General features: G+C 24.4%; 1 protein-coding gene across 2 annotated transcripts in view; it reads left to right on the forward strand.

The window, feature by feature from the left end:
• Positions 1 to 20752, forward strand: part of LOC129609817 (peroxidase) — a 109349-nt gene that overhangs the window by 31642 nt on the left and 56955 nt on the right. For both annotated transcript variants that reach the window (XM_055521941.1, XM_055521943.1), the window contains exon 2: positions 16511 to 16681. In XM_055521941.1, coding sequence (XP_055377916.1) covers positions 16511 to 16681 — 171 coding nt within the window. The remainder of the gene's footprint in view (positions 1 to 16510; positions 16682 to 20752) is intronic.

Raw genomic sequence — 20752 nt, forward strand, 5'->3', positions numbered from 1 at the left:
TTTAATGAAAAGGCTGCCGCGTGGTATATAAGAATGGGTTTAGAGTAAAATGTATAAAGTTTCATACGTTTTATTATAATTCTTGAGAAAAAAGTACACTTAATGTAAATAATATTTTTTGCTACTTGACATCCCAACATAGGTACTTATAATTAATATTTTTAGTTTAAAATTTCAAATGAATTTAAAACATGATATTACTTTTATAAATTCAATGTTAAAATCGTAAAATTAAATTTATTTTGTAAAAATTACAAAAAAATATTCAAGAAAAGAAACCACAACATTAAGTATATATGTATGTATGTATATTTAATCAATGATTTGGAATAAAGTATCAAAATTATTTCACAAAATTGAATATTAATAAAATGGAATTAAATAACCTATACAGAATATAAGTAGCAAGAGTAAGGTCTAGATTTATAAAATATATGAGATCAAGTACAAATAAGTAAACCCAAAGCATTTTATACATTTTATATTCAAAATATTTTAATAGTTCACATGTCTATATTTTTTTTTGATAGACTGTGACAAGATTTAATAATGAAAAATATGGAATTTTTCTTTAATTAATTATCATTTCATTTTCATACATACATGCACACATATAATTAAATACCAATAATTAGACATGAATTGAGGTCATTATTTTTAAATTTGTAATTAAAATATACATACATATATATTTATGTACGTAGGTATTTAATTTCAAAAATTATCTTATTTTACCGAATAAATTGCAATATTGTACGCTCTATTTTGTCAATATCCAAAAACCTACGCATAAATATTAATTTTGATAAAGAGAATTAAATTTAATATAAAAAATTTTTAATGAAATTTTTAATTTGAATTTAAAATTTAATATAATTTGACAAAACAGATTCCGTATAAATTTAGACGCATATAGAAGTTATTAAATGAAGGTAAAACAAAAAATTTTAAAAAATAAATGTCAAATTTAACAGTGTTACCATAAAACTACAATATTAACTGGAATAAACATTTTAAATCTAGTATTTGAAAAATTTCAATAATTAAAAAATTCCAAAAAATATCTTTATAGTTTTTCAATATAATTGTTAACCTTAAAAATTAATTAGTAAAAATACACGTATAAATATGCTCATTATTTCTCGCTAATATATAAAATACACAAATAAAGAGATTATTAAAATTTTGTTATTTAAAATATTTAAATAATTTTTTTTTTAATAAAGAAAAGTTTAAGGCCAATAAATAAATTAACAAACAATATTTAAGGGAATGCAATACACGTATTTATAGGTATGTATAAATTATTATCGATTAAAAATGACCGCGAGCACTGAACTTGAAATTTTGTGACATAAGGGAAACTGGTTATAATTTTTAGAAGAATTAACATACGTACATACGTATATGTATATTAGTCTTTATATTTTTCGATCACATTTTGGTATTTCTTTATAAATACATATTAGTATGCATATAGGTAAATTTGTAGTCAAGCGTAAATTATTTATAATTTTATTTTACAAAAAAAAAACCCAAAGAATTTTATCTAAAAAATTCTAAAAATATAACTGGATTAAACTTCCCGTGCTATAATTACTAATCAAAGGAAAATTTTAAATTTTTATTAAAAAATTAAATGAAAAGTAGTAGTCGAATTCGTTCCCTGATTAAATACCATAATATAAAAACCTGAACATTTGGCGCTAAATATTTGTACTACAATTCGAGTATTTTAATTAAAATTTTAACTCAAATCCAATAAACTGTTATACATGTACGAAACAATAATATTATTTTACAAAATACGTTATTAATTTCAAATTCCTACTTGAATCTTATATTTGTTTTTAATTTTTTCTTTCTTTCAAAAAAATCCCTCACATATTTATTTCATTACCTCTTCAACATGTAACACATTGAAAGCAAATAACAATATACATACACACGTACACAAATATGTACATAATTTCCTTGCATTAAGTAAAAAGAGCATGCATAATACCATAAATAGTTTTGTGAGCCGGTCAGTGTGGCGCTCACTATGCATAACAAATCAGTATTGAACCTTATATTTTGTAATATAATTAACCATAAATATTTATTGAAAATATATAAATGATTAATAAAAATAATATTTAAAAAAAAAACTTTATTATTACCAATTTATTATTTTTAATTCCGAGGAATAATGAAATAATAGTTCATGCTCTTCATAATAAAATAATTCCAATTATTTCCAAATTATTGAATAACCATTATTTTCATATAATTACTCATGATAATTTAAAATTAATATGGAATAAAAATTCATTGCGATAAAAAAATTCATTGTTATACTCGTATAGAAAATATTGAAAATAGAATTGGATTTTTGTAGTAAATGAAATGAAGACAATAATTTGGATATTAGAAATTAATTTGATCGACTTGCAACTTAAGTTTGCTACTACATATCGTAAAATCTTTAAATACGTTCTTGTAATTTTAATTTTCTGAATATCTTCATATTATAACTTCACTTTGGAACTTGTTACTGCTGGTTTTACTTTCTTTTCATCAAAATTTTTAAGGTCTAATAACTCAGGTCTTAGATGATCTACCAAGCGTCGGTAGGATATCCAGTCATCGTTAAAAAGGTCTCGATGTCTCCCAGCCTGAAAATGCCCATATGTCTTCAAATGTTGAAGTGAAAAGTGGCAGAAAAGATATTGCAGACATGATACAATGAAATAATACTGAGTCTATTTATTCTACCTAACCACCCATCGAAATTTTAAAACTTTAGTAATTAGTTTAATTAACTTAAAAAATTTTCGCCTTTAACAATTTCAGGGGTATTAGTGGGAGCGATTTAAGAAAGTAAATATGAATTTTCAGCTACAAAACTAAATCGCAACCATTTATGAGCAACATGTACGGTTATTTGCTAGAAACGGAATGAATGTGGCCATTCTTTTTTCGGGGTTTCTGCAGGAAAATTAAAGAATTTTCAAATGAAAATTTCTTAAAGTTTTTGACACAAGAATTTTGAACAAAAATCAATAAGGACAATTGTATCGTATACGCACTATGAATTATTTAAGAAATTTTTAATACAGCTGGAAAAAGATATTAGTTAGCAATCATATATAGATTAGAAATCTTTCTCTGCTTATCCACTTTCAAATCTGAATTTGAACGGCTTGCTAACATAACGACAAGGGAATAATTTTCAAAAATATAGAACACAATTTAATCATATAATAAATCAAGTATCTATTTAATAATAAATTTTAATGTTAACATAATTATGGTGGCATTTAAGTAATTATTATTGTACACAATCATAATTATAATAATCGAGCAACCGATCAAGAAAATATTCTCTTATATTTGCCTGTATTATACTAAGAAAAAAGAAAAGGAAAAAAACCTTTTTCTTAAAATTTTACCTTCCTTAAAACTCATATGCCTACAATATAGAAAACTCTCCGAAGATATCCAACCAAGCCCATAATTGATGTTTTTAATATTATTATTGATTATACATAATGATATACATACATACTTAAATGTAGATCATGTACTTATGCCATTTTAAATGACTTTGTATAATAAAAAATAAAAATGGTCATTAAAATTGAGAAAAGAAAAATTCGTGAGTTCAAAAAACAAACAAATAAATTGTGCAAAAAAAACCAAATCCTTTTCAAAAAAAAAATGGATCAAGAAACTGCACTAACTCTATATATACATATTGTGTTTTATATATATATTCTCGTATATATATATATGTATGTATAAATGAGTATATTATTCGCGGCTACAAAAGTACAGGTGTGACAGCCTTGATCTGGTTTTCAATATTGTGTTTGTTATCCCAAAGCACTTATTGTTTTACGATAATTTATTTTATGAAGAATTTTGGAATGCATTTTTTGTGCAGTTTTCATTTTTTCTTATTTTTTTATGTTATATTTTTTGGGAATGCCAAAAAAAAAACATTTTTTCTTTTTGATTTGAACACGAAATTTTTATAGCCCCACAGTTTGTATTGAATTTATGCAAAGATTCAATTCCCTTTGAAACAAAGTTAAGTATAGAAGGCACATACGTTAAAAATTTTAATAAAAATGAGAGAAAAGTGAAGGGCAAAAGCGAAAATATTCTCAAAAAAGTTTTATTTTATTTTTTTTGTCCTCTTTTCTTTTAGGGACCAGCAAAAAAAATCTGAAAGAAAAAGAAAATCAAAATTCACGCATAATTTTATGTTCATTTTCATTGCAGTTTTATGTAAGTATGTAATGTAGGTGACATGAATATAAAAAGATTTTAGGTGATTTTGGAAGAATTTACTGCTCTTGTTATTTTAGGCAGTGATTTTTATTACAGGAAAGATAAAACACAAATAAAATTTGATGGTGAAACAGGTTCTTTAAAGTAAAAAGAAAGACTTGCATCTACAATGTTTAGTGAACCAATTGTGAAAAAAAAAATTTTATATAAAGAAAAAACAAAGCTATTTGTGATGATTCAAGTTGAAATTTTTTGGCACACTTTTTGATCTTTTTGAATTAAATGAGTTTTTCTTAATTTATTTTCTTAGTTTCTAAAAATAAAATTTTAAATCAGTTTTAAAATTTGATTTCACGTTAATGAACCATTTCAAGGATTCTTTCTTGGCCCACATGTATTTAATTGTGGTTATTTACTGAAAATTTGAAATGTATATTAAATTGGAACATTTAAGCCAACCGGCTGTAAAGTCAAAATATTCCAACTCTGCTATTAGTATTAGTTACTTCTATTGTAATAAAAAACCAAATTCTATTCTATAGATTTGTATAACCGCGGTAACAGTTCAACGCTCCTATTCTGATTATGACAAATATTTATTTGTGCGGTAAGATTTATTTAAGGAATGCAAATATAATTGAATTTAAATACGATCTATGGTCACCATTGCAATTTTTTTTTCGTCTGACACAAAATTTTTTAATTATTTTAAAATTTTTTCGTGTGAAAAATCATCTTATTAAATTTTTTTTTAATTTTTCTAAAAATGGTAAAGTCTTTATGATTGTCAATATTATATTGGAGTTCAAATCTTTCAAAAAAGTTGACTTATTATGGAAGGTGGCGCCAAGTACAATGTTTTATTAAAGCAAAAATTTTCCGTTATAAGCATTATTTTGGGAGCGCGTTTTTTGTTCAAAAAGACAAATTTTTTTTTACTAGAACGAAATGAAAAAATTTGAGCTCATCAAAAGTGCATCTAAATGTAAATTTTTCGTGAAATAGAGCTATTGTTGATTTCAACTGCACTGTAAAACTATTATTTTATCAAAATTATTTATATCAAAATTCAGCTTATAAATGTAATTGCTGAATTGTGTATTAATACAACAGTGTCGTTCATTTTGGCCCTCAATGGTACTATATTAAAACACAAATCGTATACAATTAAAAAAATTTAACAAATTAGTGACAATTTACCAAAATTAACAAAATATAAAAATCATTTACACAATTACAAAAATATGACACTAAAATAATTGCACTAAAACACATCGTCTACACATTACAATCATAGCTAGCTATTCGTATATAAATAAACGTTTCCGTAACTTTCTTTATTACCTTTTGAATCGTTTTAATAATAATTTTTCTCTCTATATGGAAGAATGTGGTAAATATACATACCTACCATTTTATACAATTAATATCGTAAAAATTCAACACAATCTAATAAAAATATAATTTTATAATTTATAAATCAATCTCTCAACATCTTTTTAAAAATTTACTTACATATTTTTCTTTCCTTCTTTTTCAAATTTTCTTTTCAATTCTATAAAAGTATACAAAATAATTGTCTAATGATCGTCATTTAATCCAATTACATCATGTAAATATCGTAATAAAGATATACAAAAATATTTTTGTTAGCCGGCTTTTTTCTTCTTCCTCTTCTTCTTCTTCTTCTTACCATACTTTTATTGTTTTAATAAGTGTTATCTAACATAGTCATCTCGTGCGGTTGGTTGCTTGGTTTGTTGATCATATCTTTTTTTTTTGTTTATAAAATCGATACAAAACTCTTTATACCCTTATTTTGGAGCAAAGCAACATAAAACGTAACAAGATAACAAATAACAATAAAAACAAAACAAAAATACATTTCTCTATTACAACAGCAGAAGATGCGGTGCTGGACAATTACAAAACTTGAATTACAGAATTTGAAAATGAAAAGACAAATGAAAATAACAACCATCCATTTAAATGCCCAGGCCCACCATTTATTTAGTAACAAAAATTTTTATAGCTTTTAAGGTTCATTGTTTTATTCCAATATGATGATGACTAAAATGAAAATGGAAAACAGAATATAAAAAAAATAAATAAATAAAAATAAAATAAAAAGTATTTAACCAAAAACAAAAAGGAAAATGGAGATTTTAATAAGATATAGAAAGTGATCACAATAATTCCGTTATGTACCAACTAGTATTTTGTTTTCTCTATTTTGATTTCTCAATCCAAAATAACAGCATGATCATTGTAACAGCTATATGACTTTATAAAGGTACATACATACATATGCATATTTTATATCTGTTACAATGCTCAAAACACTTACAATTCATATCGAAAACCACTACTAGAGAATCAAAATAAAAATCAGATTATAAATTTGAAATAGATAAAAGAATTTAAAGCGTGATTGTGTTTACGATTGATGCAACTTGCAAGACACTTTTATGCTCAGCTCTTATTAAAAATATGCCTTGTATTGTAAATCGGCTTAATCTATACATAAAAAGTTTATGTATAGAATCAGCAGACGTGAGTTACTTGATGAATAATTGATATCAAATAGTTGGTCCTGTGATTCAATCAAAATTATTTCACAAACATATACGAGTACATATACATACGTACACACATGTACATTAAATTTATTATTTGAAATAAATTTTCGCTTATTTTTATCTCATTTATCGGTTTAAATTCTTCTGAATTGAATTTTGTACATATATAGGAAGTGCATTTTTCAATAAAAAATTATTTTTCAAAAACTAAAACATAATATACTTGAGTACATAAATATATATGTATCTAAGTATATATTTCAAAATATATGTTTTTTGCAAACAACTATAAAAAGAAACAAATTTAAATTTATCAATGTATTTGTAAATATAAACAGCTGTAAACATGAAGTGATCAAAAAATAATGACGGTGGTGATCGTGAGCTTGTGACGTTCTTATATAATCACAAATATTGCTATTATTGAATATACACCATATACTAAGATTTACAAGAACATTAGTTTAGAAATATAATTTAGTCTGTGATCAGAAATCTCATTTACAAAAGCTTTTATCTAAAAATGCATGCGTCAATTATAAATTTGACATGATTCAAAATTAGATTCCAGCATTGCACTGTTGATTAAGGGTTTATATTGTAAAGCAAATGAGAAATCAAGTATGAAACAAAAAAAAATTTCGTATTAATTTTGCATATTTTCAGGCGTAAATTTTTGTTTCCTTTTACTTTATAAGCAAGAATTAATAAAGCAGTGTCGAAAATAAAAGCTTTATTATTGCGAAATTTCAGGCCTATGTTGCAGTAAAAAGTCAACCAAAGTAACGTAAATTGCGGTGTAGGTGTATATGAGAAAGGCATTAGTAAAAAATTTATAACAGTGTAGATATTATAGTACAAAAAATTTCTAGTTTTTTGCCCTAGGTGCACGAAATTTTTCCAATAAGAAAAAACTTGTTTTTTTTTTTGTTTTACTTAATTTTTTTACCTTTTTTTGTGTTAGATGTGTTTTGATTAAATTCGCATTCAGAGTCCAAAAAAAGCAATAAAATATAAAAAAAACAAATTCCCAATTAACAATTTTAACTATGTAAATAAGAAATTTTTGCTTGTATACTAAGTAAGAAAAAAATAACTAACTCTAGTAATAAAATGCATTGTACACACTATGAAATTTTGGACACCAAAATCATTTACTGTATATTTTAAGAAGTTTAAAACAAGAAACTAAAAAGTTCTAAATTATTATTTAACTTTTTTTTTGCAAATTATTACCATGAACTAAGTACGGTACTTAGTCCTACTGGTACTTGATTCTTTAGTGCAATAAATGCAATATAGATATGAATTATAAATAAAACGATATTTCTGGAGAACCTCTAACATAATGTACAGTTTTTTACCAATAGCATGAATGCAATTAGGAAGATTAAGTGCTGCCACCAAATTTGACATGTCAGTGAAAATGCATTTCACCATGACTGTTGAAAAATATCTGTCTATCAATCTTGATTAAAATTTCCGAAGTCTGGTAAGCAATATCATCAGCCCCTTAACTTATTAAAAACATCAGTTGTCAGCAATGGACGGGTCAAATTTATAATTTTGAGAAAAAGGGAATCATGAATTTCTTCGAAATTTAATATTCAGCTCTGCTTAACAAAAAATTGAATCAGTCATTTTTTTTGGAAAAATCATGGCATGAAAACAGACCTTTCACTAGCGAATGATTTTACATTTTTTGCAATATAAAAGTAACTAGCTGATGGAATCTCTTGTAATTTAATAATTGAATACCGTTCATCAATAAAAATAATTGGGAAAATTTGCAGAAAATGGGATCACAGAAAATGTCCAATTAACTAAAAAGCTACGTACTATTTTTCAAAGCGTTTGTAATAAGAATTTAAGGCAATTTTCTTAATTTTACATGCAGTCGATTGGGTACATTCCGCACTTTTAAAGTGTTTAACAAATTCGAAACAAAAATTTTAGCATTTAATTTTTTTTAAATACTAAGATTTTTGTTTCAAATTCACTGTGATAACCCCTAATAAGCTTTATATTATACTATTCGAGATATACGAATAAAATGCTACATGGGATAAAACTTTTTAATAGACGAATGAGAAATATATATACAAAAGTATTTGCTGAACTATTAAAAAAATGTTTACACCTTGTAATTCAATATGTAATCTTTTAACAGGTATTTAAATAATAAAAAAAATGTAAAAAAAATAGACATAATCTTCTACTCTCCCTTTTTTTCTGTTCAAATGTAAGTATAATTAAAATATATGTAAAATTGTAATAAAATATTAACAATTAAAAAATCATTCAAGAATTTATTACTGTAAACTTTCATTTTATTAAAAATTAACGCATGTAGGTATATAAAATATTACTTGAATACGATCAGGTGCAACGCGAATTATGAGGCGATTTACAAAAAAAATGAGATCTTACAGATTTTATCCGAATACGAATTTGGTATTATCAAATATATTTCCAATTTTATAATCTTTTTTTTTAACTTATAATTAAGTTAGTTAAGTCTTTTATACTGACTGACAGATATTTTCATAAATAACTAGACAGTTATAATATGATGAAATAACTGCTATAGGGTTATTTTTTATACTATTTTCCTTTTCTATCAACTACATATCTCTTATAAGATTTTTAGCCTACAACTTAATTGCTATATTATATACGTTTTATATATAAACCAAATGCTGCAAAAACTTTAACTACATTATTTATGTACTCTGTGCAAATTTATATTAAAACTAGATTATAATGTTATACGAATTTTATGTCATAGAGTGAGTGATTAATGGTTAATAGTAAATTGTGTCACAAAAATTGGAAATTTAGAGAGAAAACAAAAAACAAGCCGAAAAATATTTTCAATATGTACGACGTTTTTTTAAGATTTAACAGTAATAAAAAAAAGCTCTAATGTTATATACATACATAGTATATCTATGTAGTATTATATACATACATAGTATATCTGTATATGTAGCATACTTGTGTAAAAATATTTGGTTAAAAGCAATATTTTTTGGAAATTTAAATTTAAAAAATTATAGTACTTATGTATTTGAAATACCTACTTCAAATATAAACTTGCGTAAGTAATATATTATTACTGTAACGCTAAATGAAATGTAGAACACGAATAGATTCAGGTCTATACGAAAATAATTTATATTGTAATTAAAAAAAAATTTTTTTATATTCCAAATTTTAATTGAAAAACATAAATAATTTTGTCAATTAAAGCTTTTACTACATGCAGCAAGTTTATGCTTATTACAAGTAGGTATAAGTATATATGAAATAACAAAAATTCTTTTCTGACTGCAAGCTACAATAATTTTACATCATTTAATTGTAATTTTGTAATACAAAAATCAAAATTTACAATTATTATAGTCAATTGATTTCTAGAGGCTTTTTTACACGAATTTCAATTTAGGTTTGTAATAATTTTTCTTAACTTGCTTATAGAACTTTTCTTTTGCCTTTAAGCACAAATAATAAAAATTTTGGTACTAGAAAATCATTTGTACATTACGGGTATAAATTAGACTATAGAGTCTTTAACGTATAATTAAAAAATGTAAAATAAAAAATTTTTTATTTAAAAGTTTTGTTACAAGCAATGAATTACCAATTTTTAATAATACTATATGAAAAATTCAAAGTTATATACTATGTTCGTTAAAAAATGTTTAGACAAGTAATATGAATAAAATTTTCATGTACCTCCCATTTAAAAAGCATTAAATATATTAAAAATCTTTTATCTAGGTTTACAAACAAATTTTAAGAATGGCAATGATTTCTAATTTCAATGCAAATTTTATAGAAAGCGATCATGAGTTTAACACTTTTTCAAACAGCCTCATTTATATTATATTATAATTGTTATAGATGAATAATCACTTATTTCCAAAAAAAAAGATTTTTGAAAAAATCTCAAGTGCCTATATGTACATATATGTATATGAGCATCTTTTTTTCGAAAAAGAACTTCATTCCTCCGTTTGGAGAACTTTTCCCTGCTCTAAAATGAATCCTTTCCTTTTCCTCTGTAATCCAATAAAGTCCTCATTTTTCCATTTAAATATTGCATTTCCATATACTTTCAAGTTGTTTTTAGATTTTATGGCTAGTATTTTCATAATTCATTATTTTACTTAATAAGAATAATTGTATTTCACTCTGTGAACTCTTGTTGCTTATATTTGTGGAACTTTATTAGACTTTTTTGCAAACTCTGAAACAAAAAAATATTTGAAGCTATTTTAAAAATCATGGCGTATTGAGCTCTCTTCAAACTGAAATTCCCCCGTTTGGTAAATTCAAAATGAGAGCATGAGAAATCTATTCCTTTCTACAGAAAACAAATAAAGTCTATAAAAAGGATAAAAAAGGAGGCAATGTAAAGCCCATTTAAAGAATACAATTATCATCAATTTGGGTGGCAATTTCTAACTGAGATTTGTGACTGTTGAAAACACGTTTTCTTTTTTAGCATAAAGATGTTGTCCTTCATCTTTTGAATTCATTCGACAAAAGTAAACTTAATTAAATATTTTTACTGTAATGAAAATCAACTTATAAAAATTTTATAAAAAATGATTTTAATGATTTAAAAAATTTTTCTTACTTGGAAAAAAGCATTCTTCTCATTCATGTTAAGATGTACTTCAAAAATTTTTAGAAGGCATGTGTAAAAACAATCATTCGAACTTTTCAGTACACAAAATATAATTTTGTCAAAAGAAAGTCCACTAAATATTTTTACCTTATATGGTAATAATAATAAATAGAATAATTTTAAATTACTTGTTTATTAAAATTTGAATTAAAGGTTCACTTTAAGACTCAGATAGACATGCAATTTTTATTTAACAAAATCGATTTGAATTGGCGCAATAGTTTCGTTACTTAAGTGCGCTCGCAGCGATTTTACAATCAAACTGTAATTGCGAAACTAAAAATTGCACGTCTGCCTGAGCCTTTATTCAAAGTTTTGAATTATGAAAAAATTTTTTTAAATTAAGAAAAATTCAGAAAATTTTCACTCAAAAAATCAGCTGAAGAGATGCCGAACGTTCTTTATTATTTAAGCTTAGAACGATAGCCTTTTAATAAAACAAAATGCTAACTGAAAAAATTCTGCCAAATAATTTTTTCTACAAATTTTCTTGTTTTTAATTTTATTGCAATTAATTTGATTAAAAATTTAATTTTGCAATTAATAAAATAATTTGACAAAATAAAAAAAAACTTATGCAAAAAAATACGTACTTGTTATCTGTCCAAAACTTAAAAGTTTAGCAGTTTTATTGGAAAAATAAAACAAACATATTTTTTTATGTTCTAAAAATGAATGGAATTTCCATTCAGTTGACTTTGAGCCTAAAATAAATTAGTTTTTTCTTTCTATTTCTCTTTATTTTGCTTTTTTACAATATTGTAATTTTATTTTTTGAAATAACTAAATGCCATAAATATCGCATTTATCAATTGAAAACTTAAAAGGTGTGTCAGGTTGACTGACTTGTTCGTATCTTAAATATAATTGGAAATTTAAATTGTATCAATTTACACTGCGGTTAAAGTGTATTAAAAGTAGTGTAATATGTGCATTTATGTGCATATTTGAGTACAATATCTCCCACTACCATAAAAATTGTAATATAGAGTAAATGTATAAAATATTATTAACATAATTTGCTATTGAATTACAATACGAAATAAATTTATTTGAGACTAATAATAAATTTGATGTTGCGTTTATAACAAGTATTGAAAAATGAAAAACAAGTAAATGAACAACAAGTAAATTATATTCTTTCCTTATGATTTCCGAATAACTGTATCAGCGCTGTATATATGTACATGTTTTACAAAATTTCTACCTACTAAATCTATAACTATTACTAAGGCTATCTATAAATAATATTATTAATATTAATATCTTTAGGCTTAGTTTAAGAGAATAAAACTGAATTTTGATTAATTTAAAGTTTTGATTGGGTTTCGATAAATTTGTAATAAACATTAAGGACGGCTTCTATTGTAACTGGACCAATTTGGCTAGTGGGGCGGGTTTGGCTAGTTGCCATACAAATCAAAAATTTTATTTTAAATATTTCAAAAACTGGTTGAGACAATTCCAAGTGTCGAATTGTAATTTATACACGCCTCAAGTGGCTCTGATTCTCGTAAATTAAGGATTTGCCCAATTTACAACAAATTGTATTCCTAGTTCGTTGTCAAGCAAATGTTCAAATCACAATGCCTCTTATTGCTTATGTTCTAATTATAAACTAGTGTAAATATTTATTCACTCACCGTTATACAAAACGTAGCCTTTCTTCTTGGTTATTACATACTTGAAATTTCTAAGTTGATTATACCAACAAGTTCTAATAGTTTCTAAAACAGATTATTATAACACAGGGATTACCTTTTCTTATTTTATTTTTCAAAAAAATATTCAATATCCGACAGCTTAGTGGAAACAAATCTGTTTCTAATATTCTTTCAATTTATTTGTTTTGTTTTTCCTGCGATTATTTTATTACAATACAATCAAGCTTAAAGCAATTTCAATTGATTATACAAAAAAAAATATTGTACACACATATTTAGTTTTTTTTTTGTTTTTTGAAATCATAAATTTTTTGAACGACAACACAATGTGTGCGTAAAAAAGGCAATAAAATTTCATTAAAAGAATAATTTTTTTTTTCTGAAATCATTTGATGTAACTAATTGATCGAGATAATTCTTTTGGAACGATATACATAGCTAGTTACCATTAAATATTTTCAGCTTACTTAAATTTAAATTGGTAATTTTTGAATAAATTTTTTTTAAACCAATTCATATACGCTTTAAGGTAGTGTATGCGCTTTAAGTTAAAATACAACTGTTTACTCTACTTCAATCACTTATGTAATAATATCAGTTTAAGAATATTTATTTAAGTATGGAAAATTATACTGAATGAAAACTGTATTAACTGATTTTAAATTTTTATTAAATGGTTTTCATTAAATATATTTTTGTATTTTAGGTTTGTTGTGTTTTTATTATAAGAAAAAAACAATTCGTTATACAGTTGTCAAAGTCAAAACAACTAAGTTTAATATGTCACTTCATTTCGACTAGACTAACACCCAAACACATTTTAAAGTTTTAAAATTTAAAAGAGGAATTCACAAGAATGCTTCTTGTGAATTCAATTAATAATTAAATTCAGTTCGAACCTATGTCAAAACAGAACCCTTTAAATAGATCATCTAAGTTGTCCAAGCCAACATTTAGATGAAATTATGAAAATTATTCATAGTTTCAAATAAAAAAAAATTAATTTATTTAAAAACTTTACAAAATCACCCGTTACGAGTATAATAAAACATGGACCACCTATTTTTACACATCCCTTATTTCAATTTTAATATTTTGTGTTTTGGCTAACATCTAAGATTGTTACCATTATTTAGCAGAACAACATTCCAACACAAGATTTTCCTTACTAACGACAAGAAAAATTATAACATTTATGGACCTATGCTTGTAAATATTGTATACTAATAAACAATAATCAAACATTCATTTTGTAATTTATCTTAATAACTAATTTCTATATATATAAAATAGATTTTTGCTGCAACTACATAAGATGAAATATGAGCAATGCACATTTACGTTAGTATAGTAAAATATTTGACATTGAAGTTTAAAATTCTTAATTTGGATAATAAATTCAATTTGGTTCTGAAGTGTGTTCAAATTGGATTAAAATAGTTTTTTAGTAAGAAAATTAAATATTTTTATTACAAAATGTGCGTATGTATGTACATGCAATTAATTAAAATTCATAATTGCCAATTTATTTAAATTTAAAAATCGATATCAATTCACAATAACGTAAAAATTAATATAGTTCCCTTAAAGAATTTAATTATCAGGAGTAGAAACTGAATTTTAAAGTAATTGAAACTAATCTTTGAAAAATTAAAAATAAATTCAAAAGTAATAATGGAAAAATTTACAACTAAGTAGGTAAAACCTTTTAAAATCAAAATAAAAATTCGGAACAAACTTGAAATTTGACTGTCATACCCTTTTAATTAAATTTTTTTTCCAAATTGAAAAAGTGTCAAAAAAAAAATTATTTAATTTATGAAAATTTCAACAAAAAATCTTGATTTTTTTGTTGGCGTGTGAAAAAATAATTTTAATTTATAGCTTGTTTCATAAAAAAATTTACTACTTTACTACTTGTAGCATATATACTAAAATGTCAACAAAATTGTTTTATGACATACTGCTCAGTTGATGTCATCAATCAACATTATAAATTTAGTAAACACGCAAAGAAAATTGAAGAAAAATATTTTATACAATATTGCAATTGAATTTGATATGCAAATAAAATTTACACTTGTCTTCAAATTACAAAGTCTGCCATAAAAAAAAATTTTAAATTCTTGTATCCTACATGAATTATGAAATATTGACATTATAGCATGTCAATAATATTTATATAGAAAAAAAACCACTTTTAAGGTCATATTAGAAAATAATTTTTGATTTTTTTGATTTTACACGTCTTATTAACATAAGAAAGCGAATTCAGTAGCGTTCAATAAGCGTAAAGACTAGTTTTAAGAAAAGTGACCGAAATAATTTTTAAAAATCAAAACAAAAATAAAATTAAATACAGTCCGACTTCTGCAAAACGAACTGCCATAAAACGAAATTCTCCTTAATGCGAACATATTTATAGCAATTTAGATCACCTTCTATATTTTTTAACCTCTAAAAATTTCAAAACAGGAACCATCATTATTCATGACACGAACCTCTACAACACGAAATTAGAAAATACAAACTCTCTTTAAGTAGGAATTTTCACAAAATTACGAAATTTTGATTTGATGAGTGCACTGAGCCTTTTTTCTCACACAAAACGTCCTCAAAAGCTAATTTGGACAGAATGCATTTTGTTTTCAAAATTAAGTTTATTTGAAAATTAAACCGAATTCTCTTTAACACGAATTAATTTTGTTGCAAAATGACGATTCGTGTTACGACTGTACTGTCTGTATTCGTTTTTCGACTGTAATTTTGTAAATGTGTGAATCATGTAAAAACTTATCAATGATAGCATAATCTACTTACTTACTCATATATTCAAATAATATGTAAGTGTATAAATTTGAGGTTATCTATTAAGAGAGAAAACTTTTATTCATTCTAGAAATTAACTAGATAGTACAAATAAAAATACAATAAAATAATACTTATATGCTAATGAATTAGACCCACTTTTTCTCCTTCTTTGATAATTCAAATCAATATTTTACCATAAAATTTGGATATAAAAATTTATATTGTATTGATTTTATATATGTATATACATATAATAATTTATTATTATGTAGTGTGTATACTATTTTATAAATGGTGTCAAAATCTTAAAACAGATTATTTATATTTTCTTTTCATTGTTTATTAGTCACCTTTTCACCACTATTTCTATTCTTACACATATAATTCACATTGTTAAATATATTTTTAATAAATAACAGTATATATATAAAATTTTTCTAATAATGAAATTTTTTCTGTTTTCTTTTTTATTTCATAAATAGAAAATTATTAACAATATTAGCGTTTTTTACATCAAATATGGTAAATACACAATTTGTACCTTTTGGATCACATTTACAAACACAACATGGTTCTGAATGTGCTCTGCTGTTATCGGGACCTGGAAGATCATCATTATTTGATTATAATATTAATTTATTTAGAGGAACACCGTAAGTATAAGTTTTTAAAATAAAATTTATTAATTTGTTAATTTTGTTAAATTTCTTTTTAAAATCACTTATTTGATGCGTATAACACACAGTACGCAAACTCATATGTCAATTACAGAAGCGTAGACTAGAAAATTTTACAATTTCTTATAAGTGAAAGTTACACCTTAGAATCTTGCTATAGTTTAATGAAGGGTGTATATCCAATTTTTCACTACTTGAAGAAGTCGTCTGCAGTGTGAATATGCATATATACATACAGCTCAAAATTTTGGGTTTATTTACACTTGTTATTCTATAATTTGGTCGTCGGTTCGTATGGCAACCCAAAAATAAAAAAGCAAAGACCACCAAATTCCTGAAATTGTACCTTTTCTGCCAAAGTTGTTTGCTATTGGAATTGGACCAATTCGAACCATAGGTTCGTATTGCCATACAAATCAAGAGGATTATTGCAAATATTTCAAAAACTAATAAAGATATATGTACATATTATGAAATTTTGTAAGCGAGTGTCCAATTATGTTTTAGGCACATACAATATATCCTGAAAGCTTTAACGGTATAACTTTACTAGTTTGGACAGCTGCCTAACAACCCCAAAAGCTAAATGTTTGAAGAATTAGCAATTAGCAATAAATTAAAATACATCACTTGAATTTTCATTATGAGTTGCCAAGGTTTCCTTTGGTAATTCAAAAGTAATAACAGACATGAAATAATAGTCATACAATTAAATAATAGCCATTACGGTTCTATTCTATTCAGCATTATACATAAAGGCTAATTGCTGAATTGAGCCGTTTAATATAAAAGTTATTTTAAAATTCAAACTTTGAGTATTCAACATTAAAGGAAAAAGAAGTTGAAGTGTTTTTTTTCTAAATTCCAAATCAAGTGCGCATTCAACCTTGAACGAATGGCCTGTGTATATTGAAAAAAAAATATATTTAAAAAATGAATTCAAGAATGTGATTGCCCCAATATTTGTTTGCCTCTTATAAAATTTTGTTTATTTAGAATCTATGTTAGTTTGTTGAATGCAAATATGGAAAAAGAAAATAACAGCAAGAAAAAAATTAAAACCCGGATTTTCAGTTAATTTTTATTTTAAATATTGTTTACAATAATTTATCTTTACGATTTATTTACAAAAATTCTAAAGTTTATTTATAAAGTGGCTATGCTCATTTCTTACATATATGTATGTACATATGTATTTCTTTTCATATATGTATGTATGTTGTATTTTGTTGGAAATTGTGGACAAAATAGGTATTATTCATAGGAAGTCGAGTTTTACTTAAATTTTAACATAAAAAAAAATAAAATATTTCATATAAAATTTTAGAATTCCGTCACGTCTATGCAAAACTGTGACAGAATTCCAAATTACAAATTAAAAATTTCTTAATAAAACATCATCACAGTATAGTTATACAACTAAGGTTCTTTTTTTGTTTTATAGAAATTTTGCAATTCTGCTAGGTGACTTTAATAAGAGAGGACACTATTTACAGATGTGTGCATGAATTGATTTAATTATATGCTAGAGCGAACCGCTTGTTCATAAATCAATGAACCTGTTACGTATTACAACTTTAAATTAAAAAAATTTATTTATGTGTGTCGGAAAATTCATAAAATTTTGCACACCAAATTAAAAAAATTTTTAAGTTCAATGCATTAAAAAATACTCAATTTAGACGAAAGAAAAGTCTATTGTCGAATTCAACGCCAATTTTACTTTGTTTTTTTTTCAAATTTTAAAATTAAAAGATCAAAATGATAAGGCACGTTCACAAATTCTTGAAAAATAATAAAGTATCTAATAAGGTAACATATCTAAAATGGAAAGTCATTATAAATAAAATTAAATTTGTAAGTGCAAAACTCAAAACTTACCAAAGCATTAGCTTCACCATTGCACTATTTTTCCTTAAATTTACCTCCAAATCATGCCAATAATTCTTTTTTCTTGTAATTCTTTCACAATTGTAGAAAGTTGCACGAGTAAATTTAAAGTTGCACTGCACCAATAATGAAATCAATTTTTTTATTTAATTTCTATATAAAAATATTTTTTTCATTTTTTTTATAATTTTGAATTAAAGCTGTTCCGGTTAACTTAATTTTGATATCAATTTATGCATTGTTATCGTAAGCGAAAATACAGCAATCATTGATATCATTTTCGACCTCAAAGGTAAAAATTTTTATAATCCCTTTTCCAAATGAGTTGATCTAAGTGTAAAGTTGGCAGATTTAAAGCTTAATTTAGTATAATAACGTATAATCAAACGATTTTAAGATCAAACCTACATGAAAATTAAGCATGGACTATATAATTAAATTTTAGGAAAAGTGAAATTGCATTAAGCTAAATTCCATATTTTATGAAATGAATTTTGAAGTTATTTAAAATAATTTAAAGTTGCAATTGCTATATAATATAAAAAATGAACTTCTTTAAAAGCTGATGTAATAAATGGTAATATAGACAGTGCCAAAAATAGATTTCATCTCTCCAATTTCATTCCAATATTTTTTCTTTTCCAATTTACATTTAATGGCAAGATCACATGTCAAGGAAGAATTTCAATTTTAATATTATTTCCATTTAATATGATTAAACTTATATAGGAAAAGCTCTGAGCAAATTATACATTTTCTTTTAAATCTAAATTGGCGTGAATAAGGTAATTATAGAGGAAAATTGCAGTGATTTCTTTAATACTTTAATTTGGTTTTATTATTATCACGAATATATTTAATTGTGGATGCAAAAAATTTTTAATTCTGAAAAAGAAAATTTTTTTTTTTAATCAGTAAAGTGGAAAATTTTAATCAGCTTATTTCAATTAAAATTTTATGTGAGATGAAGAACGTTAACCCACAAATTCGTCCTTAATGTTTAGATATCCGTAAATTTTGTGTGTTGTTATTAAAAAGTTTTTCTATTTTAAGAAACTTATTGTTGTAATTTTTCATGCCAACATTAATTAAACCAAAATTGTAATAATCTGAAAGCAAATTACCAATTTAAAATAAAATTTATTTTCCATAACTAAAAGGTTTGTTGTGTTCTCATTGTCCAAAAATTCTACACATTGATAAACGTAATAATCAATTTAATCAGTTTACCAAGTGCTAAGGCTACTAAATTGGACGCGGTATGCGTTAACTATAATTACGACACTGCCGTTGTGGCATACCAAAATTGAACTACGTCGATAATACACATTTATAATTATAAAACTGTAATCAAATTCAATGGCAAAAAAAAGAAAATAGTTTTCGTCAATGGCAAAAAAAAATAATTTTCTAAGTTACGACAGCTTTGAATTAAAAACTGGAATCTGGTGCGTTTGTCGCAAAACGTTTTCGGTAGTATGTGCACTTTAAAGTACATGAAAGCAATTTTTTATTTTGACAATCGTATGCCGCATACCACGTCTATTTAGGCTATTTAGTGTAACTGATTAGACTTTATTAAGTTCATTTATAGGCCAATGTACAATTTGACAACTTTTATGGCGATTTCATACAATCCAATTTTTTTGTTTTTTTTTGTTTTTTCGATATTGGGTATTGTGTTTAACATCAATCAAATGTCTTAAATTTAAAAATAAATTTTTTTTTTTTAAATTAATTTCTACAGATTAAAGTAAAAAAAAATATTAAACAAAATATGCAGTTTACACAAAGCATACACAATAATAACCTGACCTTAAAAGTCAATTAAAATCGAAAGTATTTATGTACGAACGTATGTACAAACATATGTCGGAATTTATGTATCGATATTTCAAAACCAGATAATTAATGAATCATAATTTTTTAAGTTGGTTCAAAAAAGGATTTATTTTTTTTTTTTACAAAAACTTACGCCTAAAATAATTGAACTCTAGGTATATAAAATGCATATTGAAAAACTTGTCTATGCAAAATTATATCAATTATGAACACAATGTAAAAACTAGATTTACATTTTTACAACTTAAGTAAAACAAACAAATTTTACAAGCAGATTAAAAAATTATAACAGATAAAAATTTTATTTTACCGAAA

This window comes from Condylostylus longicornis, unplaced genomic scaffold, assembly GCF_029603195.1.
Source record: "Condylostylus longicornis isolate FDR11 unplaced genomic scaffold, ASM2960319v2 ptg000004l, whole genome shotgun sequence".
Taxonomy (NCBI): domain Eukaryota; kingdom Metazoa; phylum Arthropoda; class Insecta; order Diptera; family Dolichopodidae; genus Condylostylus; species Condylostylus longicornis.